Source organism: Cavia porcellus, unplaced genomic scaffold, assembly GCF_034190915.1.
Source record: "Cavia porcellus strain 051 isolate PalLab524CR breed Dunkin Hartley unplaced genomic scaffold, mCavPor4.1 scaffold_10, whole genome shotgun sequence".
In the NCBI taxonomy this organism is placed as follows: domain Eukaryota; kingdom Metazoa; phylum Chordata; class Mammalia; order Rodentia; family Caviidae; genus Cavia; species Cavia porcellus.
This window is the reverse complement of record NW_026947493.1, coordinates 48,174,518-48,196,465: the sequence shown is the minus strand read 5'-3', so window position 1 is coordinate 48,196,465 and position 21,948 is coordinate 48,174,518. Positions and strand designations below refer to the sequence as shown.

The 21,948-nt window shown below is 34.2% G+C and overlaps 1 protein-coding gene across 2 annotated transcripts in view; it reads left to right on the top strand.

Annotated features, from left to right (window-relative positions):
* The window catches only part of Trpa1 (transient receptor potential cation channel subfamily A member 1), a 42,419-nt gene that overhangs the window by 2,172 nt on the left and 18,299 nt on the right, over nucleotides 1–21,948 (top strand). For both annotated transcript variants that reach the window (XM_063256851.1, NM_001198770.1), the window contains 14 exons: nucleotides 3,378–3,537; nucleotides 5,356–5,531; nucleotides 8,175–8,282; nucleotides 9,946–10,054; nucleotides 10,234–10,379; nucleotides 11,080–11,216; nucleotides 13,448–13,496; nucleotides 14,955–15,054; nucleotides 15,696–15,796; nucleotides 16,774–16,943; nucleotides 17,027–17,191; nucleotides 18,734–18,848; nucleotides 19,711–19,877; nucleotides 21,220–21,313. In XM_063256851.1, the coding sequence (XP_063112921.1) occupies nucleotides 3,378–3,537; nucleotides 5,356–5,531; nucleotides 8,175–8,282; nucleotides 9,946–10,054; nucleotides 10,234–10,379; nucleotides 11,080–11,216; nucleotides 13,448–13,496; nucleotides 14,955–15,054; nucleotides 15,696–15,796; nucleotides 16,774–16,943; nucleotides 17,027–17,191; nucleotides 18,734–18,848; nucleotides 19,711–19,877; nucleotides 21,220–21,313 (1,797 nt within the window). The remainder of the gene's footprint in view (nucleotides 1–3,377; nucleotides 3,538–5,355; nucleotides 5,532–8,174; nucleotides 8,283–9,945; nucleotides 10,055–10,233; nucleotides 10,380–11,079; nucleotides 11,217–13,447; nucleotides 13,497–14,954; nucleotides 15,055–15,695; nucleotides 15,797–16,773; nucleotides 16,944–17,026; nucleotides 17,192–18,733; nucleotides 18,849–19,710; nucleotides 19,878–21,219; nucleotides 21,314–21,948) is intronic.

Sequence of the window (21,948 nt, the reverse complement as noted above, 5' to 3'; positions counted from 1 at the left end):
AGTGATATATCTTTAAAAGTCTGCTGTATAGAAGAGTGATTTCTTAGTAATTTCTTCTTTCCTTCCCTCCCTATATAAAAGCATTTTTACACATACAACTATCATGAACAAGTAAGTTTACAAATACATAGACTACTTTTAGCTTAGACAATGCGTGAGGGATTAAAGGAGAACTAGTATTTCTCAAACTTTTTTGTTGTCTTAAGAACTCCTTTAAGCATAAACAACTTCAAGGATCTTGAAAAGGCTTGTTTGTGTGAGTTATAGCTACCAATGCTCATTATATTAGAGACTAAAGAGAAGAAAACTCTGAAACTCTAAAAAGGCACAGCACATATTCTGCTAAGTACCGAGTGACTACAATTCTTGTGGTATCTGAAAGATACCATCCTGTGTTTCAGAGAGAGTAAGAGAGGCTGGATGAGTGGAAGGGATGGTGACACTATCAGGAAGGCTTCCTAGGAGACAGAAATTTGTGGGCTGCTGAAAGTCAGGTAGATTGAGAACAAGGTGAGGAAGAAGGACCCCGACATTCTGGAACAAGTCTTGCAGATCTCAAGCAGAGCACAGCACAGAAGAAGCACATGGAGCAGCAAATGCTAAGCTCCCAAGGAGCCCACTGTGTGCAGTTTAGGGCCATGACCGTATTTGCCTTGCCTTAGATTTGAACCAAAATCTGCAGTTCAACTGTTGATTTAATTATGCCTTTGGCAGCCAAATATCAGAGTTTAGTGGCATTTCTAGTGTGACGTCTCTAATGCGATGTGTACTTAATGATAACATCATATCTAAACAATGTAAAAATGATGACAAAAGACTAAGGCTCGGCTTTTAAATTTGTGAATGACACCCCTTATTGACTTTCAAATATGGGCAAGAATTCTGAAAGCAACTTTGAATAAAAATCTTGTTAGTCAACTGAAGGATAATTAAATACCTCAGTAACTAACAATTTTGAAAGAGCTTAGTTTTCTGCATAAAATAGATTCTAAGAAGCTTCTACTAGTTGAATCAGGAAATAGTTTGTCTGTTAATATGGATGTCATGAGAGTATTTATTAGTCAGTTTCAGGATGAGTACAATATAATTTTTTATCCAATACATTTAAATTTAAATAATAATTCAAGGCTAATAGAAACAAGTTATAACATTAAGGATTTTGTAAAAAAAAAGCTTTTGCAATATTAACATTAAGAGTATTAAAGAAAATGATCTTTTATTTAAATTTTAGTAATTTAAGTGATGGAGATCAAACCCATGGCCTTGTAATGCTAGGCAAACACTGTACCATTAAGCTACATCTCAAGCAGTAATTTAGTAATTTAATTCTTATGAGGTTTTTTTTTTTTTTTAATCAGTCAGGGTTTACTAGAAAAATAGATATAACACTAGATGTGTAACTGTATAAGAAATTACAAGATTGGCTTACAATGGTCAGCCACAAAAGTTGAATAAGGAAGCATTCAGAGGGTGTTAGAGGTGCATGTTAGAAGTTGAAGGGCCAAGCCCAAGGGCTGGAGCTTACTGCAATGTCCCGTGCAAGTCCCCACAAGAGGCCTGTGGGTCTGAAATGCAACTCTGAAGAATCTACAATGGAAGACTGAAGTGTCTATGATGAAGGCTGAAGAGTTCCAAGCAGGAGCTGAACAATCTATGCCAGAAGCCAGGAGATGACATCCAAGCTGAAGGTGAAGACTGGAGCTCCCCGGAAGAAGCAGCAATGGATCCCTCCTCTTTTGCCTTTTATTGTAAATGTGCTGCTTCCCTGGGGTGGCCGTAGCACTCACACCATCTGCCTGCCCTCCTCTTGCACAGGCTGAGGATGTTACAAACTAGGGGCCCTGGCCCCCTGCTGAATCACTTAAAGTTCAGACCTTCTCAAATTGACACGATGAACAATATCCTAGAAGGTATATTAACTGCTTGTCCTCTACACCCCTCTAAGTGCTGTGTCACTTAGTTAAACTTCTAGACTTCTCAAGTTGACACAACACAAAAACCGTAACAAATCCTATTGGGATTTTTTTCACATCTCATAAGATGAATATAAAGATTAACATCTCAGAATTTTACAAGAAAAAACCAAAATTCTCTGATTCATGATGTATCACCTCCAGTCTACACATGATGAAGAACATGAAGAGTGTAAACAAGCAAAATGTTAGGAGAGAATAAGATATGCAAAACAGCTCTTACTATTTGCCTGCCATAAGTGTACATAAGCATCTCTTAAGAACTGCACATTTATAGGCATTTTTAGCTGATGGGGCTAAAACATGTTAAGCCTGCCCTCTCATGCCTGTTCTTGTGCTTTATGATATCTCATTTTTTCAAATTGTTCATTCTGTGTTGGTGAATTTTGAGATCATCCTCAATTTCTATTGTGTATTGATTTTTAGTACTCATCATGCAGCCAAAATATATATTGCATGCACCTGTTATTCAGATTTTGACTTGACTACTTAATGGTATGCCTTTGGGCAGTGAATCAGGTAACCTGCCCATGTCCTGACAGCTGGCCCAGGTAAGTACGCATGAGTATTAGCTTTTCTTGTCTTCCGAGAACAAAGAGGAGCTCAACCTGCACCACTTGGCCTGGGTAGGTACCCAGGTCCAAAAGAGAAAGAATACTTCCCAGGAGAGTGGACAGTCATGTCAGATTACTGACCAAGTAAATTAGAAGACAAGATTCAGGATGACTCTAGCTCTGGTATTCGGGAAAGATGGATGGCGATTGACTATAAGTAGAGAAACTAAAGGAAGAACAGTAAATTTGGATTCCTGGACTTGGTAATCTTTGCATTCCTGGAAACACTTTTTCTAATCAAAACTTCTGATGCTATAATTTTGAATTCATTTTCATCAGGAAAAAATTCTTCTGTATTTCATTATATTCATTAGTTCTCAAAGCACATTCCTTAAGTTTACTTCAAAACTTTTGTCAAGGCCTTTATTTCTACAGCATGTGCTGTTTATGATCAGAAATCCAAATCATTTACTTAATGTGCTTAATGTGCTTACTTAATCAATTCTTAGAAATCTGCTTTTACTTTGTTCTGTAACCATTCCATGTTCTTCAAGAATAGGGAAAAATTGAAACAAAGCTTTTGTACAGGGGAAAGAGAAGTAGTGTTAAAGAGAGGCATGGAACATGGGAAAAAAGGCTGAAGACTTAGTATAAATTTCTTATACTGAATGTGATCATTAGGGATGACAAGTATGTAGCAATACAATTTTTTTTAAATCAAGAAAAAAATTTACTTTTATATAAGCATTAGAGCTTTGGGTAATGGTAAACTTTTAAAGAATGTAAAATAATTAACATTGTAAGTTTTGTGTATTCTTAAGGTAAGAGTTTTATGTGTATACATCTCTAGGTGGTTTTTGAAGGAAATGAATGTAGATTACAACACATTATCAAGAACCGATGGAAATTAAACAAATATGAGGAGGAAAATGTCTCTGCTTTGCACCATGCAGCAGGAGAGGGTCAGCTAGAACTGATGAAGATGATTATCAGCGGTTCTTCTTGTGAAGGTAAAAAACACTTTACACGTATTTCAAAAATCTGTCATCATGTTAAAGTCACGGGAAAGAGTGGTATGAAATTATTCTAAAAGGTCTGAAATATACAAAAGGTCTGAATATAATTACCCAGAATGTGAGTTTCCCCATAGACTTAGACTTTTTGAATTTTACTACTGAACTACTGTGAAGGATAGTGCAGGAATCTGGGACACCCTTAGCAAGCTGAGACTCTTTGGATTTGTAGACTGATCATAAAATTCAAATGTATTTTATGTATGTTTTTTACTGCGTTAGTATATTTTGTCCTACATTTCAATTACTTATTTTTGAATAAAACTAACACTCAGGAAGATGTACCTTTCTCCCTCTCCCATCACTGGAAAACCACCTTCTCTGAGAAACTGAGCTGTAGATATTAAAGGAGGTGGATGTACAGAGATTCAACAGTGACATGGTAGGATGAGACCTTTATTATATAATTCCATAAATATTGTGGCAGATGGAATAGAAGTAGGAGTCTAGTCAAAAATGTATCAGCATAAGAAGATAAGGGTTCATCCAAGTTGTGAGATTTGAATAAAGAAAGAGAGAGAGTTCAGGAGACATTGGCAAGTAGAGTCAACAGTGCTTGGTAGTAGATTGAACATGAAGAATAAGTGACAAGGAGTTGGAACTCATCTTGAGATTCCTACTTTAAGAGATTAGGCTGATAGTGTAACCCTCCCCAGAAGGAGGCATGTAAGTAAAAGGAGAGAAAGAAGTGAGGCTTTGAGATGTGAGTCATACTGAGTTTGAATAGCCCAGAGGTTGGAACCTTGGAAATCCAGTAGACAACCAGAAATGTAGAAGGAAAGAAGTTTCCCTTATAGGGCCATTGTTGCATAGAAAATAATGTCTGGGGAGGGAGAAAACTAATCACTCATAAGTGATATATAGACACTGACTGAAATGATTTATAAATCAGACAGCTCTGTCTACTTCAGAGTAGATAGAGAACACTTCAGGAAGAAAGGGTATGTAACTCTCATAACAAGCCCACGGGATAATTAGTATGATTTGTTGTGTTATAGAAATATGTGAGAATTCTGTATAGCATCAAGGTTCAAACTCAGATTCTAGTCTTCTTGTTTATTAGCGGTGTATCTTTTTCTCATTAACATTTTTGGAACCTTTATTATAGCCCAGGCATTCTGCTGAGATCTTTAAATGTGTGAATTAACATTATTCTCCCCAAAGCATTGTAAGGTGTGTGTGTGTGTGTGTGTGTGTGTGTGTGTGTGTGTGTGTGTTTATGTGTATTATTTTGTACCAAGTTTGAGTATGAAAAGCTGAAGTTTAAAGAGATTGTATAATTTACACAAATCCTTACAAAGTGTATGATGTTAAATATTTTCAATCTCTCTAACCCTCAGTGCCTTCTTTCTAAAAAGTGGTCATGGTAGTAATACCTCGCAGGCTAATGGATACTTGACTGGAATCACAGTCACGTGAAACCTTGTAGATTGCCTGACATATGATTACTGATCTTATATAATCTTAATATTTTCTCAAAATCCCCAAATTCATATGTAAAGATATGAAACAGTGGGAAGACCTATTTCTTACAGATATTATGGTTATAAATTTTAACTCAATTGACAAGATCAGTGTCATATTTTCATATCCCCCAAAGTGCCCACTAGGTGCTTCTTGGAGATTGAAGCTGTATTTCTATTTCTCATAAAGAACATTCAGCTGATCATACTGGCACTTGGTTCAGTGCTTGAAGCAGGAAGCAGTGAACACAGTCTGAACAAAAGTTAATCCTATTTTGGAATTTTTTTCTAGTGCTGAATTTAATGGACAATTATGGGAATACCCCTATGCACTGGGCTGCAGAAAACAACCAAGTTGAAAGTGTTAAGTTTCTTCTCATCCATGGAGCAAACCCAAACCTACGAAACAACAACATGATGGCACCTCTTCACATAGCTGTGCAGGGCATGCACAATGAGATGGCAAAGGTGAGGCTGCTGCCTGGAGCAGGAGGTGCCAGTTCAGCAGGGGCTGCAAGCTGGCTCTCTGCCCAGGCCCAATTGGCTGGCCTCAGTTATAAGGGAAAAGGCTACATAAAACATTCAATATTCGTTTTACTTTGCACACCACCTGGTGTTGCTGGTGATGGGGATGATGATATTATCTTTCTCCAATAGTTTTAATTTATGAAGTGCTTTTAAGAGATGTGTGTTTAGTTTGTGAAATCAGCATTTTAAAAACAACTACAGATTAAGACTATTAGTATCTGCATTTTACAGTTGAGTAAGATGAGGCACAAAGAGAAAGGAATGACTTGCCTAATGCCACGTAACCGATCAGAGCATGCAAGAGGAATTTGGCTGTCAACTTTAAATTCTCAAGCTCAGACTTCACTGGCACATCGTTGACTGAAGGAGGAAAGGGAGGGAGGGGATGATTGCATACCTCAATGCAGAAGGCTTTTTTTCTGACCTACTGTTTCTGTTAAACTAGATCATATCACAGGATTAGTTAACAGAAGATGTGTTAAGAAGAAACTTTTGAGGAATTTATTTTTCAAGGCCTTTGGGTTTACTCAAATAGAAGAAGTCTTGATAAATGCTTTATGTAGACATTTAGGCCATGACTTTTAGACTAGACCTCAGAGTCTGACAGACACTCTAGACACACAAATGGCTCCTTACAGAAAAATGCTCTTTATCAGTGGGATGGGTTTCTAGGAGCTCATTTCTAAGGTAAGCTATTTGGAACTCATATTAAGTTTTCCTATGGAAACAATATTGGGAATGATGATTTGGCTGTTGTGCTAAGGCACATCCAAAGCTCATTGTTAAGCTCAAGCTAAAGTAGAAATCCATGAGCTCCCTTTAGGTCAAAAACTTTGCTCTCAGCCTCTGAGACCTTGGTTCCTTTAGGTCTGGCCTACAAGGAGTGAGTGGAGCCTCGTTCATGCTTCCACCCTGAGCCTGGTTTGCAGTTCTATCATAATTCTTAGCCCATGAGTTTGTCACTTATCAGTGTTTTTTTCTTCTGCACTGTTTATTCTAGAAGGAGGGATCATGACTTACTAATCTAAATGTCATCCATGTATCACCTTAAGTTATAGTATTCTCCAAGGCCCTCTGGTTTGGGGGGTAAAGGTGGCCTTATTTCTCAGAGACCTTTGTTCTTGAGGCTTCCCTTCCCAGTAGCCCATTTTGTGAGTTTCCCACTTAGCTCCCTGGCTTCTTATCAAAGAGACATTTGGACAGCGCACCTGTAACCCTCCAGACTTGCCTGGTCATAGTTAAACTTTAAGAGATGCACAGTCTAGTTGCTGTCTCTGGATCACTGCCTCGTGTAATTTACTTTGAAAAATCATTCTTATGATAGAAAAATTGTTCTTACAATAGAAAAATAACAGCACCTTAATAAATGCTTCAAATCTATGATTGTAAAATAAATAAAAGGGAAAAATCTCTTTTTTTAGACCTTGGTAGATTTTTTTCATATGTGAACCTCAAAGATTCTTATGAATAGGTGGAAAAACACCTATGATCTCTAAAGTGAAACTTTCATTCTAATTTCCCTTCATCCAATACCAATTTTCCCCATGTGCTTTTGTGTATTAAAACCTCAATTAATTTTCTCTTCTGAGCAGAGTTCATTAGTAAGCATAATTCATCTGCTGACATTCATATTGGGCACTTTATTAAGAATGAACTCTAGAAGGAGGTTTGATTTGATTTTTAAAAGTCAAGGATTTTAAGAAACAGTTTGATGAATAAACTTCTTAAAAGAATTTAATATATGTTCATTCGATAGTCTTATAATAATATTGCAAAAGAAAAGGTCTCTGATAAATCAAATACTTTTGTCTTGAGAAAGACACATAAATTTTTGTTAGATTAATATGAAATAAAGATTGGTTACAGATGTATAGATTTGTCCAATTATCAGCCAGCAGTCACCAGCTGATCAGGCAGCATGTCTTTAGCTAAATTCCATCAGAAAAAATTACTTCATTTTAATCAGGGTACTAATTTCTGTCACCATAAAAAAGTTTTTTCAGACCAAGTGTTAATTAATTAAGTTATTCCAAACTGTTTCACGGTGCTTTATTTCCTCTGCTGAAGAGAGTGGAATTTTTATTGATGTTTCCATAAATGCCTCCGCTCCCCAAAATAGGGATAGGGGACAGAAAATATTTTCTCTCTTCTTCCCTCCTGCCATTCTTCCTTCCCTCTCTTTTCTCTCCCTTTATCCTTCCCTCCCTTCATTCTGTCCTATGTATACATTCTGAAAGGCTCCATAAATATTTGTTGAAGATTATTAATGTACCTCACTTAACACAAGTGATAAGTATTAAATGAAACTGTGTTAAGTACTTATAATTGCCATTCTATTTCCAATATACAATTCAATATTTCCCTAACTGATGTGATATTAAAGTTATTATTTTGTACTTTTGATGAATTCAGTGGTACCAACTCTGAGCAAGATTTCATGATAGATTCTATGGGAATGGGATGCAAAGAGATGAATCAATCATGGTCCATGAGCTTGGAGAGCTTATAGTCTGCTAGGAGACAAATCTTTATTTTAAAACCTTTAATTTAGCTTTTTGGCAATTATTTCTCCCTTTTGTGTAGGTCTTGATTGAACACAGCAGTACTAATATTAATTTGGAAGGAGAAAATGGAAACACAGCTGTGATGATCACATGTACCAAAGATAACAGTGAAATCCTGGAAATTTTGGTTTGTATATTAATCTTATTTTGCTGCTTTCTTCAGCTTTTCCTAAAATAGTATGAACTATTATTATTTATATTATCATTTCATCTTCTCTGTCTAGCAAAAAATAAAATATAGAAAATAGTTTTGGAAAAACTTAGTTCTATGTTTTTGTATGTCTTTACATCTCTTAGATCCTAAATGGACCTGACATTGCTTATAGAAGACAGTAAAGCAAGCAAGAAAATGTGAGAAATAAAATCAAAGTGGAAAGAAAATGCAGGCAGGAAAGATGATATTGATGGTCAGGCTACAATACAAAATACAAAGTATAACACAGTATATATTATTAAAGTTTAAGTCATGCATTTGACTCCTAGCTTCCAAATGGTCAAAGGAACAAAGGATATAGTGAAAGGTACACTTAAATTTAAAAAAACTATTACACTAAAATACACATTGCACTTAATCTCCCTCAAAATACTTTTCTTCGCTTTAAACACGTATCCCATAATTCTTGCCATTTTCTGAGGTATTTCTGAAGTCCTCTTTCTTGCCTCTCTGTAGTTATTTGGTGTGATTGCCTCAGTGTCCTAAACAATTCGAAATGTTTGCAATTTGTGGTCCTTTTGACTTTGTAGAAGAGCCAGAAGTGCTGTGGTGTCAGACAGGAAGGTGAGGTAGATGAGGCTGCACGGTTACCTTTACAGGAGCCTGCTTCTCGGTTGGACAGTTCTGGGCAGCAACGTTTACTATATTTTTACTCATACCCCTGAAAACTCTCACAAAGGAGACTTCCAGAACTGCTTCAGAAAGTGGCAAGAAGGAGAGTATAAATGTGTTCAAAACAAAGCAAGTATTATGAGGGAGATTAACAGCAATGTTTTTTTTCTTTACTGTAGTGTATTTTTAAAACTTTAAACATTCACTGTATTTTTTAACAGCGCTTGCAGTTAACAACTCACTTACTTAGCCCCCAACATAAAAGCAGAAGGAAGGCAGTTGTTCCCACTTCCAAAACTAGAAGAAAAAATTGTCATGAATTTTGAAAAATGAAGTCTTGTGTGATTTGCTTGCTAAAAAGAATTAGCCACACCCTGGACAAACAGCCCACCTCATCCCTGGAAAGCTTTTCTGCAGTGGCTGGAGACACCTGTCTCGGTGACTTCTTCTCTTCCTCCCAGCAATGCTCTTCCTCACTACACTACAAGAATTCCAGTGAATAGTTTTCTCTCAAATTGTCCATAATTATTTGCATGCTATCTAGGCCAAGTTCTGTATTGTTATCACTTGACTTTACCTCATCATCATCCTAGAGTGTAGGAAAATGAAATAAAATTTAAAAATATTTTCCCTGTATTTAGACATACGTATTTAGAGACAAACATGTAGTCTATAGGCTGACATAACTGGACCAAATGAGAATAAATAATAAAGCAAATCAAAGTAAATTAACACTGAAATCAAGAAGTTAGAAAATAGCTTTACATAAACTGAAACAAAATTGTAATAATGAATAAAGTTGAAAGTGTTTTAGAAAATGATGTATACCTTTGTTCCTTGTAAATGTAACTTGTGTTTACTGTGTGATTGTATCGTTCAAAAAGGCTCGTAAGAAATAGTATGTTCCTTAACAATATGATTTCATTAAGTACATCTTCCATATTTTTCTTTTTTATTTCTCCAGTTAAAAAAGGGAGCTAAACTGTGTAAGTCAAATAAATGGGGAGACTTTCCTGTTCACCAGGCTGCATTTTCAGGTGCCAAAAAATGCATGGAATTAATATTAAAGTTTGGTGAGTGGAGCATTTCTCACATGTTATCTGATAAAGAATCCTGTCCTTATAGGTGCTATTAATTTTAAAAGCATTTAATAGAACTTATACATAGATTTTTGTGTAAGTCTAAATGTCCTTTCCTTTGAAAACTTATTACTTCATGTAAATATTCCTCCAATTGATACTCTCTTCTAAAGGTGAAGAAGATGGGTACAGCCGCCAGTGTCACATTAACTTTGTGAATAACAAGCAAGTCAGCCCACTTCATTTGGCAGTTCAAAGTGGCAATTTAGAAATGATTAAAATGTGTCTGGACAATGGTGCTCACATAGAGAAGATAGAGGTAATTTTTCATATTTTACATAGCACTTTTTGGAATTTCAGTAAGTTCTAAAATGCCTTACAACTCCTTTATAGTCAACTTAGAAAAATACATATAGCAGAAAATAAATGTTATTTCTTTTTGTTCATGCAGAAGAGAGTATTCTCAGTTTTATACTAACAAATTTCACACCAATAATAATTGTGAACACAAGTACTATAAAGATTATATTCAATTTAACTGCCACTAAATAAGTTAAAGCCTACCCTCCTAGCAACATACTAATTTTGTCTGTGACGGGTAGTGAAGCCAAATCATGAATGACTTTTATCCTAGTTGTATTCTAAAGAGCTGTATCTTTTAGCTAATTTCAGGGCTATGTATGTGAAAGTGCTTGTAAACTAACTGACCTTTTGCCAGGCATATCTGACTAAAGGTACAGACTTCATGGTCTTTTCTCATTAGCGCCTTGATCTTCATACTCTTGGGAGAAAATAATGGCTTCAAGGTAATGAAAATAAGAGCTCTTGGATTATAAGGAAGCGCAACTATGTGCCATGAATTTTGTACTGATGCTTTTCAATAGATGATGCTGAGCACTACTCATCACCTTAAATCTGACAGTTCTTGATTCTGGAAAAAGAGAAACTCATAGCTGAATGTAAGTTATAGCCATAAATGAAAATTTAAACTCTGATTCTGGAATCAAAATTCTTTGTAGAATGGGAAGTGCATGGCTCTGCATTTTGCTGCAACCCAAGGAGCCACGGAGATTGTTAAGCTGATGCTATCGTCCTATTCTGGTAACAGCAATATTATTAATGCAGTCGATGGAAATCATGAGACCCTGCTTCACAGGCAAGTTTCCTACCAATCATTCTGTATACAAATTTTAGTTTATACATGTTAAGTCATAAGTTGCAAAAAATTGTTAGTATATTAGCAAAGATTCTTTAGTTGGAAAGAGGAAAAACAGAAAATAAAGACACATGGTTCATCTGGAATCTTTATGCTGTTTGGGAATCAGAGTAGAATGTTAAGTATATATTAACAGAAAAATCTCTAATAGCATATTCTGGATTGGTTCTTCATCTACTCAAAATCAGCTTCCTATATGATAAGGAAGTCAACACAAAAGGCTTTCTAAGCCACTTATAATCTGTTCTAATTCTTCATGTGTATCTTACTCTCATGTTTAGTAAAGATAATGGATATCTTCAATGGATATTCCATTGTTTCCCCTCTAATCTCTTTTACCTCCACCAAAATTATAGATAAATGTGCTCAAAATGTACAATTTTAAGAAATCATAAGCAGTTCTCAAAAATGATTACTTTATACAGAAACATATATTGGAAAAGAGTCTGCAACTACAGACTTACTGGATCTGGGACAGGCAGTGTAGACTTGGAGTTCTTGGGAAGACAGGACCATTTAAGTGAAAGCAGTTGGGTGACATAAATTCTCGCTCCTCTATCTTCTTTTCTGTCTCTGTCTCTGTCTCTGTCTCTCTCTCTCTCTCTCTCTCTCTCTCTCTCTCTCTCTCTCTCTCACACACACACACACACACACACACACACACACACACACACACACTGATACCTGTAATCAGGCTGGCCTGGAATGGCAGAAAACAGCTGAACTATTTCAATAGATTACTGGGCCAAGAAGTCTATAATAATTCTCATGGAAAAAAGATATTCTCTATTAGTATAAGACATGCTTTTAAGTTGTGGAAGTAGGGGATAAATATGTATATTAGCAGAACCATCAGCCACAATAAGAATAAAAAGGAACTTGCATTTAAAATGAGTTTGCAAACTAAATCTTCTCATAAAGACAAAATATAAAACCACAAAATCAACAAAAGGCCTAATTCCAAGGAAATAGAAAGAATGGAGCAATCTGAAAAGAATTCTACTATAAAGATATTTAAGAGCTTCAAAAATTTAAAACAAGTTATATAATCAGTTATATAAAAATACTATAAGTATATTATAATAAAAGACTATAAACAATTGTGGTATACAAGTTTAGGGGTGGCGACATGGAAAGATATAGCTATAAACTCTTTAAAAAGTCATAGAAAAAAAGCAAAAATATATTAATTTTATATTATACTCTAAAACCATTGCACACTACAATCATGAAAGAAACTTACAAAGTCCCAATGCCAATTAATACTCAAGATTCTATTACAATCTTTGATAGGTATCTCAGGATTTTTTAAAAAGAACTCTTTGGTTCTAGTGTTGAGTCAATTTGGAAAGCCACTGACTTAAGTATAGTTGAAGTATACCTTTAAGACACAATCTTAATATACAAAATGGTGAAGAAGGAATTATTTTAAGAAACTAAGATTTAAAGTTATATTTAACTTTATAAACTTACTAAATGACATTAATGTAACATATAATGTAATTTCTTAGGAATTTTTAGTGAAAATTAGCAAATTGAGTCTGAAATTCATATTCAAAGGGCTGAAATGATCAGGAATAGGAATAAAGAAATTTAATTTGCAGTAGAAAAAAGGTTTTAAATCACTAGTATTAATGTTGTGTCGCAATTATACTTTAATGTAGTTAAAAACCTATATTTGCTTTTTAACAAACATGGTTTTTATGGCTAGCTATGAGATGATACCAAAATAAGTTCAGTTTGCTCCATAATTAGTTTTTGCTTCATAAAAACTCAAGAAAGCTAACATTTCCTTGTTACCTTTTGCCAAAGAAGGCCATTGTGAACACTGCAGGTAATTTTCTTCACACTTTACAAATAGATTTTCAGTCCGCATGATCCTAGAGATAGCAGCTAGGTCTTTTGTCTATTATCCCTTGGGACTAAATTGACTCAGCACTAGAATAAATAAAACAACTTCATTAAAAGATGAAGAAGAAAACTGAGATATATTTGATTTTTCTTTAGTACTATTACTTTGAAAATACACTCTCAGAATCAATTATAAATTTCAAAGTTTACCAACTCTTTACCATTGTATTAGATAATTTAATATCCAAATTAACTTTCTAAATGCAATAACTATATTTTATATACTTATACCAATATTACCTTAATTTTATTTTTTGCAGGGCCTCACTATTTGATCACCATGAACTAGCAGACTACTTAATTTCAGTGGTAACTATTCAGCTAATGGATTTATTTTATTTGACTACTATTTACAGTTCAAAAAAGCATATGATTACACAGTATGGAATTTGAAAATAATTTGTTGCTTAGCTGCAAAAAAAGTTTTCACATCTGCAATTTAGTATTTTGCGTGTGAATGCATATTGGCCCAACTTCATCAATGTGATGTTCAAAGTGTGAAAGTGCACATTTTTATGCCTGTGTCAACTTACATAGTAAAAACAGTTTGCTAGTACATTTCAAGAAAAGCTTTTTGAGTGGCTGTGAGCCAGCTCTCTAGGGTAGTCTCAGGCTCCCGTAGCTCTGGTGGCTGTTCTTCAACACTGGGCAGGTTAAGCTGGATACAAGACAGGCTGACTACATCACCTTCACCTTGCATTCATTTAAATTACTATGCTACAAGGGAGCGTCAACTCTCAAACCAAGAGAAATGAAAAAACTGAAAAATACTGAAGATTTATTGTAAATGAAAGCGAGAGATCCTTCTCATTCTAAGAAATGAAATAGTTAGCCTTGATTGCAATTTTTATAAATCCTATACATGGATAAACATATTTATTTATGTCCAATGTATCAGCAATGAATGTAGTTTCATTTGCAGTATTTAACCTGTGCATTTTGTCAATAGCAACAATTGAGATTAGGATATTTACCTACAAATTTGAAAAGTGTTGCCAGACACCATAGCTTGAGGCCATGTTTGCTTGCCTGCCAAGGCAGCTACCTGTTCACCTGTTTAGAGAAGGAAGGCAGACCCTCAGCCACCACCACAAGATTTACAGTGCCTGGCAGTCATCCTCATCTCCATTCAGTGGACCCACAGGAAAATAGCCACAATCCAAGCTTAAGCTGTTTTTAGTAACCTGTACAAAGTACAGAATTCTATCTAAGAAATTTTTCAAGACCTTTTGTTTCTTATCACATCAGATATGATTACCATACCACATCAAAATCATATAAATGACTTTTAATTACAAATTTTCTCAAATATTTGGCCAAAATGTTGAGTAAATTCAATCGTTTTACTTTATCTATTTCAGATGAAGTAGAATTTTTTAAATGAACACTTTCTTGTGAATGTTTTTTAATCATATGTGAAATAAATTTGGAAGATTTTTAAAATTATGGACATTTAGAAAATATTGCAATAGGAACTTACTGCTCTAGGTCAGAGAACTTAATATTTAGGGTTCAGATAGCTATACAGGCAGATAGATAATAGATAGGTGTCAGTCAACAGCATGATGTGTAATGATTTCATTGTTGAAATTCTAGAACAATGCTTTCAGATTTCATCTTGCAATTTCAAGTCATATGCTTTAGTGTTCTCCATAATTTAAGACACTTTATCCCATTGGACTGATGTTGCTTAGGAATTCCAAAGATAAGCTACTTATTTGTTCACAATTTTTTTTGTTGAATGACTAACATTTAACATTGTTTTAGGGGGCAGATATCAATATCACTGATTCTGAAGGACGGACTCCACTTGTATTAGCAACTGCCTCTGCATCCTGGAATATTGTAAATCTGCTACTATCTAAAGGTACCAAAAAGTATCAAATCAAAGTTTTGGAATTAGCATTAAATTTTTAAAAAATAAACATTTATTAACTATCTGTTGTATGCCAGGCATGGGGTCAGATAAACTTTTTATGTCTTGAATAATTTACAGTCCAATAAAGGACAACAATATTTGAAAAAAAAAACCTTCAAAACATAATAGATAACGTTTTAAGGTAATTGTCATACTTCAGACATTTGCTGAATATTTTATCAGCTTTCTTTAATGAGTCAGTGCTGTGTGAAGTAAATGCTATTATTGTCTCCATTTCAGATATGGATCTGGTTCTACACTGACAAACAAAAAGACATCTTAGTATTTTCTATCATTTTCATTCTTCATCTGTAGTTGCTTTATATTTATACTTTATGCTTTAAAAGTTAAAACCTTATATATTATGACAAGGCATATTATCTATCCCCCAACACACACACGCACACACACACACACACACACACACACACACACACACACACACAGAAAGGTATATTTTAAAATATATTGTTTTATCTAAATGATGTTAAGGTTGACAAAGTTTTGTCAAAACCTTTTAAGTTAAAAATCAAGTTTAGGTTATGTTTTAAATAAATAAATAGAATTTATATTTATATTGTGCTTTTTAGGTGCCAGAGTAGACATAAAAGATTATCTTGGACGTAATTTTTTACACTTTACTGTGCAGCAACCATATGGATTAAAAAATTTGCGACCTGAATTTATGCAGGTAATGTAATGTGTACAGATTTTCTTAAAATAAGTTGTATACAACAGAATTTAAGCTGATTATATTATGACTTTTGTTGTTATAAAGGCTGATTCTGGGGTTTCAAAAGTATTTTAAAACAATGATATTGAGGAGGAAGAGGATTGCATTGTGATTGAGCTTTCAAATTTACATAATGCTGCTCTATTTCCTCATATATAATAAGGTCACACATTTAATCACTCATGATTTGTCTACTTTTGGTCATTATGAGTTATATATCAGTGGAAAAAACAGATTGTGAGTGAATTAGCAGAACTCTCATCATTAAAACAAACCATTCAACATTCTTGGGTTATTGATCATAGGATGAAAGCTTTATGTTCATATTTAACTTGTATTACATAACAAATAGTTACTGAGTGACTATTGGGAGCATGTGAAATGTGCCATATTATAATAATTACATCTTCATATTGTCACTGTCTTTTATAAAGAAATCAAGAATACATATGTACTTCAAAGTTTTAAACCAAATATATTTATTTATGAATTGGATTAAGCTGGTTGTTTGCCATTTGCTTTTTAATTTAATGTATGCATAAAAGGCAAAGTAAACCTAATTTTAACATCCAATCTCTTTTGCCTGACAGAACATATTATGTTTTTGAGTGCTATTTGGGGACAAACGTGAGGGGAGAACACAGTAGGGAGAGTGGTCAAATATGTTTACAAAATTGTGGGTGAAAAAATGTGAAGACATTTTTCTACTTGAAGGTTCTCTCTGGGTGTTTAATATCGTAGTGTACATTACAGAGAGACAAAGTGTGAGATTCAATCCATGTTTATTTTTCTCTAGAATAGTTTAATTGTTTATGATTTTGCCCATGAGAAATATATGTTGACTTTTCTTGGAAAATACTATGCTACAGAATACTTTGACAAATTTATTAGCATAGTATCCATGACATGTGTAGAATACTCATTTGTTCCCATAGATGCAAGAGATCAAGGCGCTGGTAATGGATGAAGACAATGATGGCTGCACTCCTTTGCATTACGCATGCAAACAGGGAGTCCATGTCTCTGTAAATAACCTACTTGGTTTTAATGTGTCCATTTATTCCAAAAGCAAAGATAAGAAATCACCCCTGCATTTTGCAGCCAGGTAAGGGTCAGTCTATGCAAGATATGAGCTTGTCTTTTAGTTTAAAATTTTCTTTGAAAATATGAAACCTAATTTCTTTCAAGTTATGGGCGTATCAATACCTGTCAGAGGCTCCTACAAGACATAAGTGACACAAGGCTCTTAAATGAAGGGGACCTTCATGGGATGACTCCACTCCATCTGGCAGCAAAAAATGGCCATGATAAAGTAGTTCAGCTTCTTCTGAAAAAAGGTGCATTATTTCTCAGGTGAGAATGCATGAATGGAGCCTTCTATTTTCTTTTTTATTAGCCATTTTCAAACTTCTTTTTAAGTAATCTTTAATGATGACATCTAACTTTATATACCACTAGGTACTTTTATTCATCTTATTATTGTTCAAATGTCTTAAATATTAAAAGAGAATTCAGTATTATTCCAAGTTGAGAAATTAAATATTTATAGAGTTGAAGACCCTCTTGAAGGTTACAGAATAGAATGGTTTTGGGCAAAGTATTTCTGAGAACTTTTGAGATACATTTCTTCATAATTTATTTCATTATACTGCCATCATCTTGCACAAGTACAAAACTATGTTTGTATATGTGACTATGAATACACATACAAACACAAAATTAGATGTTTGTAAGGACTTTTTATTGACTCTGGCAAATGATGGACTAAAAAATGATAAAAGGAGACATTAAAAGAGAACAGAACTTAATAATTAATGGAAAATTTAATTTAAGTAAAAAAGCTGTAGTTAAATGTAGCAGCATAATATAATATGTACTGCAACTGAATGATGTTTTCATAAAAAGAAAATCTAAAACATAAATGGAGCAGTGAGCTGTCTTCTAATCTTTTCCTAAGTAGGAGGCTACAAGAGCTTATTAAACATGTGTTCAAAAACATATGTCATCATCAAAGCACTAATTCCAAAATATCAGTGATACACCTTTAAAATGAATGCTTTTCCAGGTCTCTTTCTATCTCCAAGACACATAAATTAGCTGACTGACAAAGAGGACCCAAGTGGACCAGGCCAGCAGTTACTGCCTAATTACATCATGGTAGCAAGTAGCAAGGATGACTCTTGCATCTTAAAACAGATGCTCATTAGCTCTAAAATTAAATTGGTCAGTGTTTTCTATGTCTAATTTTAAAAAGTGTTATTAATATGGTATTAATAAGTATTTCCATCGTATTTTGAATTCCTCTGAAAAAGGACAGATTTTTTAAAGGGATTGAGTAGGGATCTTTGATAGCACAAGGAAATACAGAACTAAATGCTTAAAAGAATAAATTATACTAAGCTAAGTATCTTGTAACCATGTACCATAAGATGTTGTTATTATTGTTAGCAATAACATTAACTGTGAAGACTTAATGTCCCAGTCACAGAACATTTTGTACACTGTTCAATGTGTCAATAAGGCAAGGTTAAAATAGTGTATTTATGTACATTACACTTCTTAAAAATATGTATGACATAGACATGCTAATATTTCATCATCCTTAAGTTTTTAGTAATATGTTTACTTCATTTTATATTTTAATACTATATATATATATATATATATGTTACATTACAGATGGATCATTTAGGATCATTGAGCTTAATGATTATATTAATATTTTAGTTATGATTATCTTATATTTTGGTTATCTCATATATTATGCATCTCGACTAAATGCTGAGTTGACAGATTTCAATTATGTTTTGGACCCACCTACAACGTGCTAAGTGGTTCCCTTCCCACACTTCATCTGAAGTATTTATGCGTATGTCTTTTCTTAATTCTTAACAGTGACCACAATGGCTGGACTGCTCTGCACCATGCTTCCATGGGAGGGTACACTCAGACAATGAAGGTCATTCTGGATACTAATATGAAGTGTACAGATCGGCTCGATGAAGAAGGGGTATGTACAACATTCGTCTTAACAAATCAAGACTTTGCTTTAGAAGAAATTTTCAGAATTACAGGGAAGACTTGTTAGCTACCTCATTCCCTTTCTTGGCCTATTCCCCGCTTTTACTTTTTGTAAGAATTAGGCTGTTAGAGTGAGGAATGAGTAAAAGGTGGCAGAATTAAAGAATACTAAAGGATGGGGTCATGTTGAGGCCACTCCCCCAATGTCACAGACATTTGTCCAAGGCCATTGCAATTTGATGATCAAGTAAACCCAGAAAAATGAAGAAAGTAGGGTAAGTATTCACAAAAATAAGCATATGTCTTTATTATACCATTACAGTCTTCCTTTTTCGGAAGTATTAAATGGTATATTTGTTTATGAAATGATGGTGAAAGATCATTTTTTAAATGTCACTTTCTTGACAAGACAAAAAATTACAATCTTATAGCAGGCTCTGGTCTAAAGAAATTTACAATTTTGTTAAGCCTCAAATCTGGAAACCATGGTTCTACTAGATGATAATTCTCTTAGAAATAATTTTTTATGTGTTTGCTATAATGTACTCACACTAGAAGCTTTTTCTTTGTCCTTTTAGTATAATCCCACCGTGAAAAATGATACAGAAATCATATAAATTCACCCGTACACACATTCACATACACACACACACACACACACATCTTAATGGCGAGCTCATTTCAAACTTTGATTCTGAACTCTATTTTTAAATTAATGTATTTTCATATTAAATAATTAACTTTGTTGATTATTTCTTTTAAGCAGTTCAACAGTGAAATAAGGCAGTAGAATGGCCAGAGTAAAATTAACCATTGTTACCGTCTTTTCTGTGTTCTGTTTTATCAAAAAGAACACTGCTCTCCACTTCGCTGCAAGAGAAGGGCACGCCAAAGCTGTTGCACTTCTTCTGAATCACGATGCGGACATAGTTTTGAACAAGCAGCAGGCCTCCTTTCTGCACATTGCGCTCCACAATAAGAGGAAGGAGGTGGTCATTACCACCATCAGGAACAAAAGGTACACTTCTCCTGTCCACTGTCACTTAGTGTCCTGTGCTGGCAGGGTGGTTCATATCTTGAGGGAACAAGAAAAAAATATTTCAGCTTTTAATCAATATATCAAAATGTCAGTTGTTTACATATTTTAATGCACTTTTTGGGTGACAGCATGCACATTGATGCATTTTCTGATCTGCAGTTTTCATTTCAAAAAAATAAATAAATGTGTGAAGATAATACCACCTTGAGACTCCAGGAATCTAGACACATAAAGGATTTGACACCACAGCCGCTGTCCAGCAAATTCTGTCCTTGCCTGGTATACTCCTGCTACAGAAACTCCAGCACTAGATTTTGGTAGAAGTATTCCCTAAGGTGTTAGTGCCATACAGTAAAATTTCCCTTAGCACAAGCTCTTCTGTTAAGCCATACTCTTAAGGAGTTTTACTGATGAATGTAGAGGGAATGCTTTCCATGTATCAAATATAACTTTTCTATATTATCTTAGAAAGATATGGACAAGGGCCCTATTGTCAGCCAGGAGTGAAAATAGTGTAAGCAACTTCATATTCACAGCAGATAGAGCCTGTGTTTTGAGCATGAGTAGTCTCAAAAATCTCATTTCTTTTGAATCATCAGCCAATGAAAGTATGTAATCAGAAGTCTTCTGTTAATAATATTCCAGAAAGATCAGGGATGAGAGAAAAGTTCTTTGGGTTGTGATTAGAACCAGACTCCCTATCACATACATAGGATATTAAGATAAATGGGATTTTTTGTTGTTATTGTTCCTTGTTTTATATTTAGTTTTTCTTCGGTATCATGAACACTTTATTATCTCACCCAAATAAATAGTGTTGAATAAAGGGTCAGATTCCATAATGCTCTGGCAGAGCTTATGCTTATTAATCTACTTGACCATGTTATTTTATAGTTTAATTAATTGAATAACATATATACACACATATTATGAATTAATTGTTAAATATATATTTAGTACCAACTTCCTGACATACATATGTGAATTTGAATGTCTTTACTCAATATGATCAACTGTAAAAGTACTTAACCACTTTATGACTTTAGGAGAAAATGCAGATAAAGACATGCTTTCCTTAGAAAGCATTTAAAGAGATAAAATAATGCTTATAACAGGCATATTATTACATTCTCACATTCCTAATTTCCATTAATGAACAAGAATCCTATCAATGAGTTGATCTGGGCTTATCTATTGGTCACATTGGAATCATTAGCTGAGCATTTTATCCTAGGAATTAACCTGAATTTAAATTTTACTTAAAGATATAACGTTGAGTTTCAGCATCTCTGTAAGTCTTTTGTTTGTCTTATTTTTACAGATGGGATGAATGTCTTAAGGTTTTTACTCATTGTTCTCCAAGTAATAGATGTCCAATCACGGAAATGATAGAATACCTCCCTGAATGCATGAAAGTAAGCTATGCAAACAGAAGTTCTATGGATAAATATTTTATATATAGTGTGAGGATTTATTTTTGTGATCACAACTTAATAGTAATATATTTTATCTTTAAATAAAGTCTTTGGCTTTTGAGAAGCTATAAAGGATGTTAGCTAATAAGTGTTTCATGGGGATTGACGTGTGTGTAATGTTGGAAAATATAGTTAAGGAAATGTTTTTCTTCAAACAGTCCAAGTATAGAGCAAAGACTACAAAGTGATATTTATTGGCTGAATAAAAGTGCTGGATATGTTGTTTGGTGTGACTATTATCACCATTTATATTTGCACTAGTTGCTAATTTATGACCAAGATGCTTTCCTTAAGAATCCAGAAAGTAGGTTCCTATGAAAAAAAAAAAACAGATCTGATGCCTGGGACTGCGTGCACAGTCAGGAATTGCTGGGCTGAGCACAGCCATGCTTTGTATGGGGCCAGGCTCCCCCATTAATATACCCAATCTATCCCTTCTGTGTACTCAGCTTTCATGCCAATGGCTTGTTGCATATTGTTGTTCTAATACAATGCTTTTCCTTGTAGCAGAGAGATATTTTCAGTGAATTCTTCCATCTAGTCTTTGAAGATAAAGCCAGCCCATGAGAAGACAC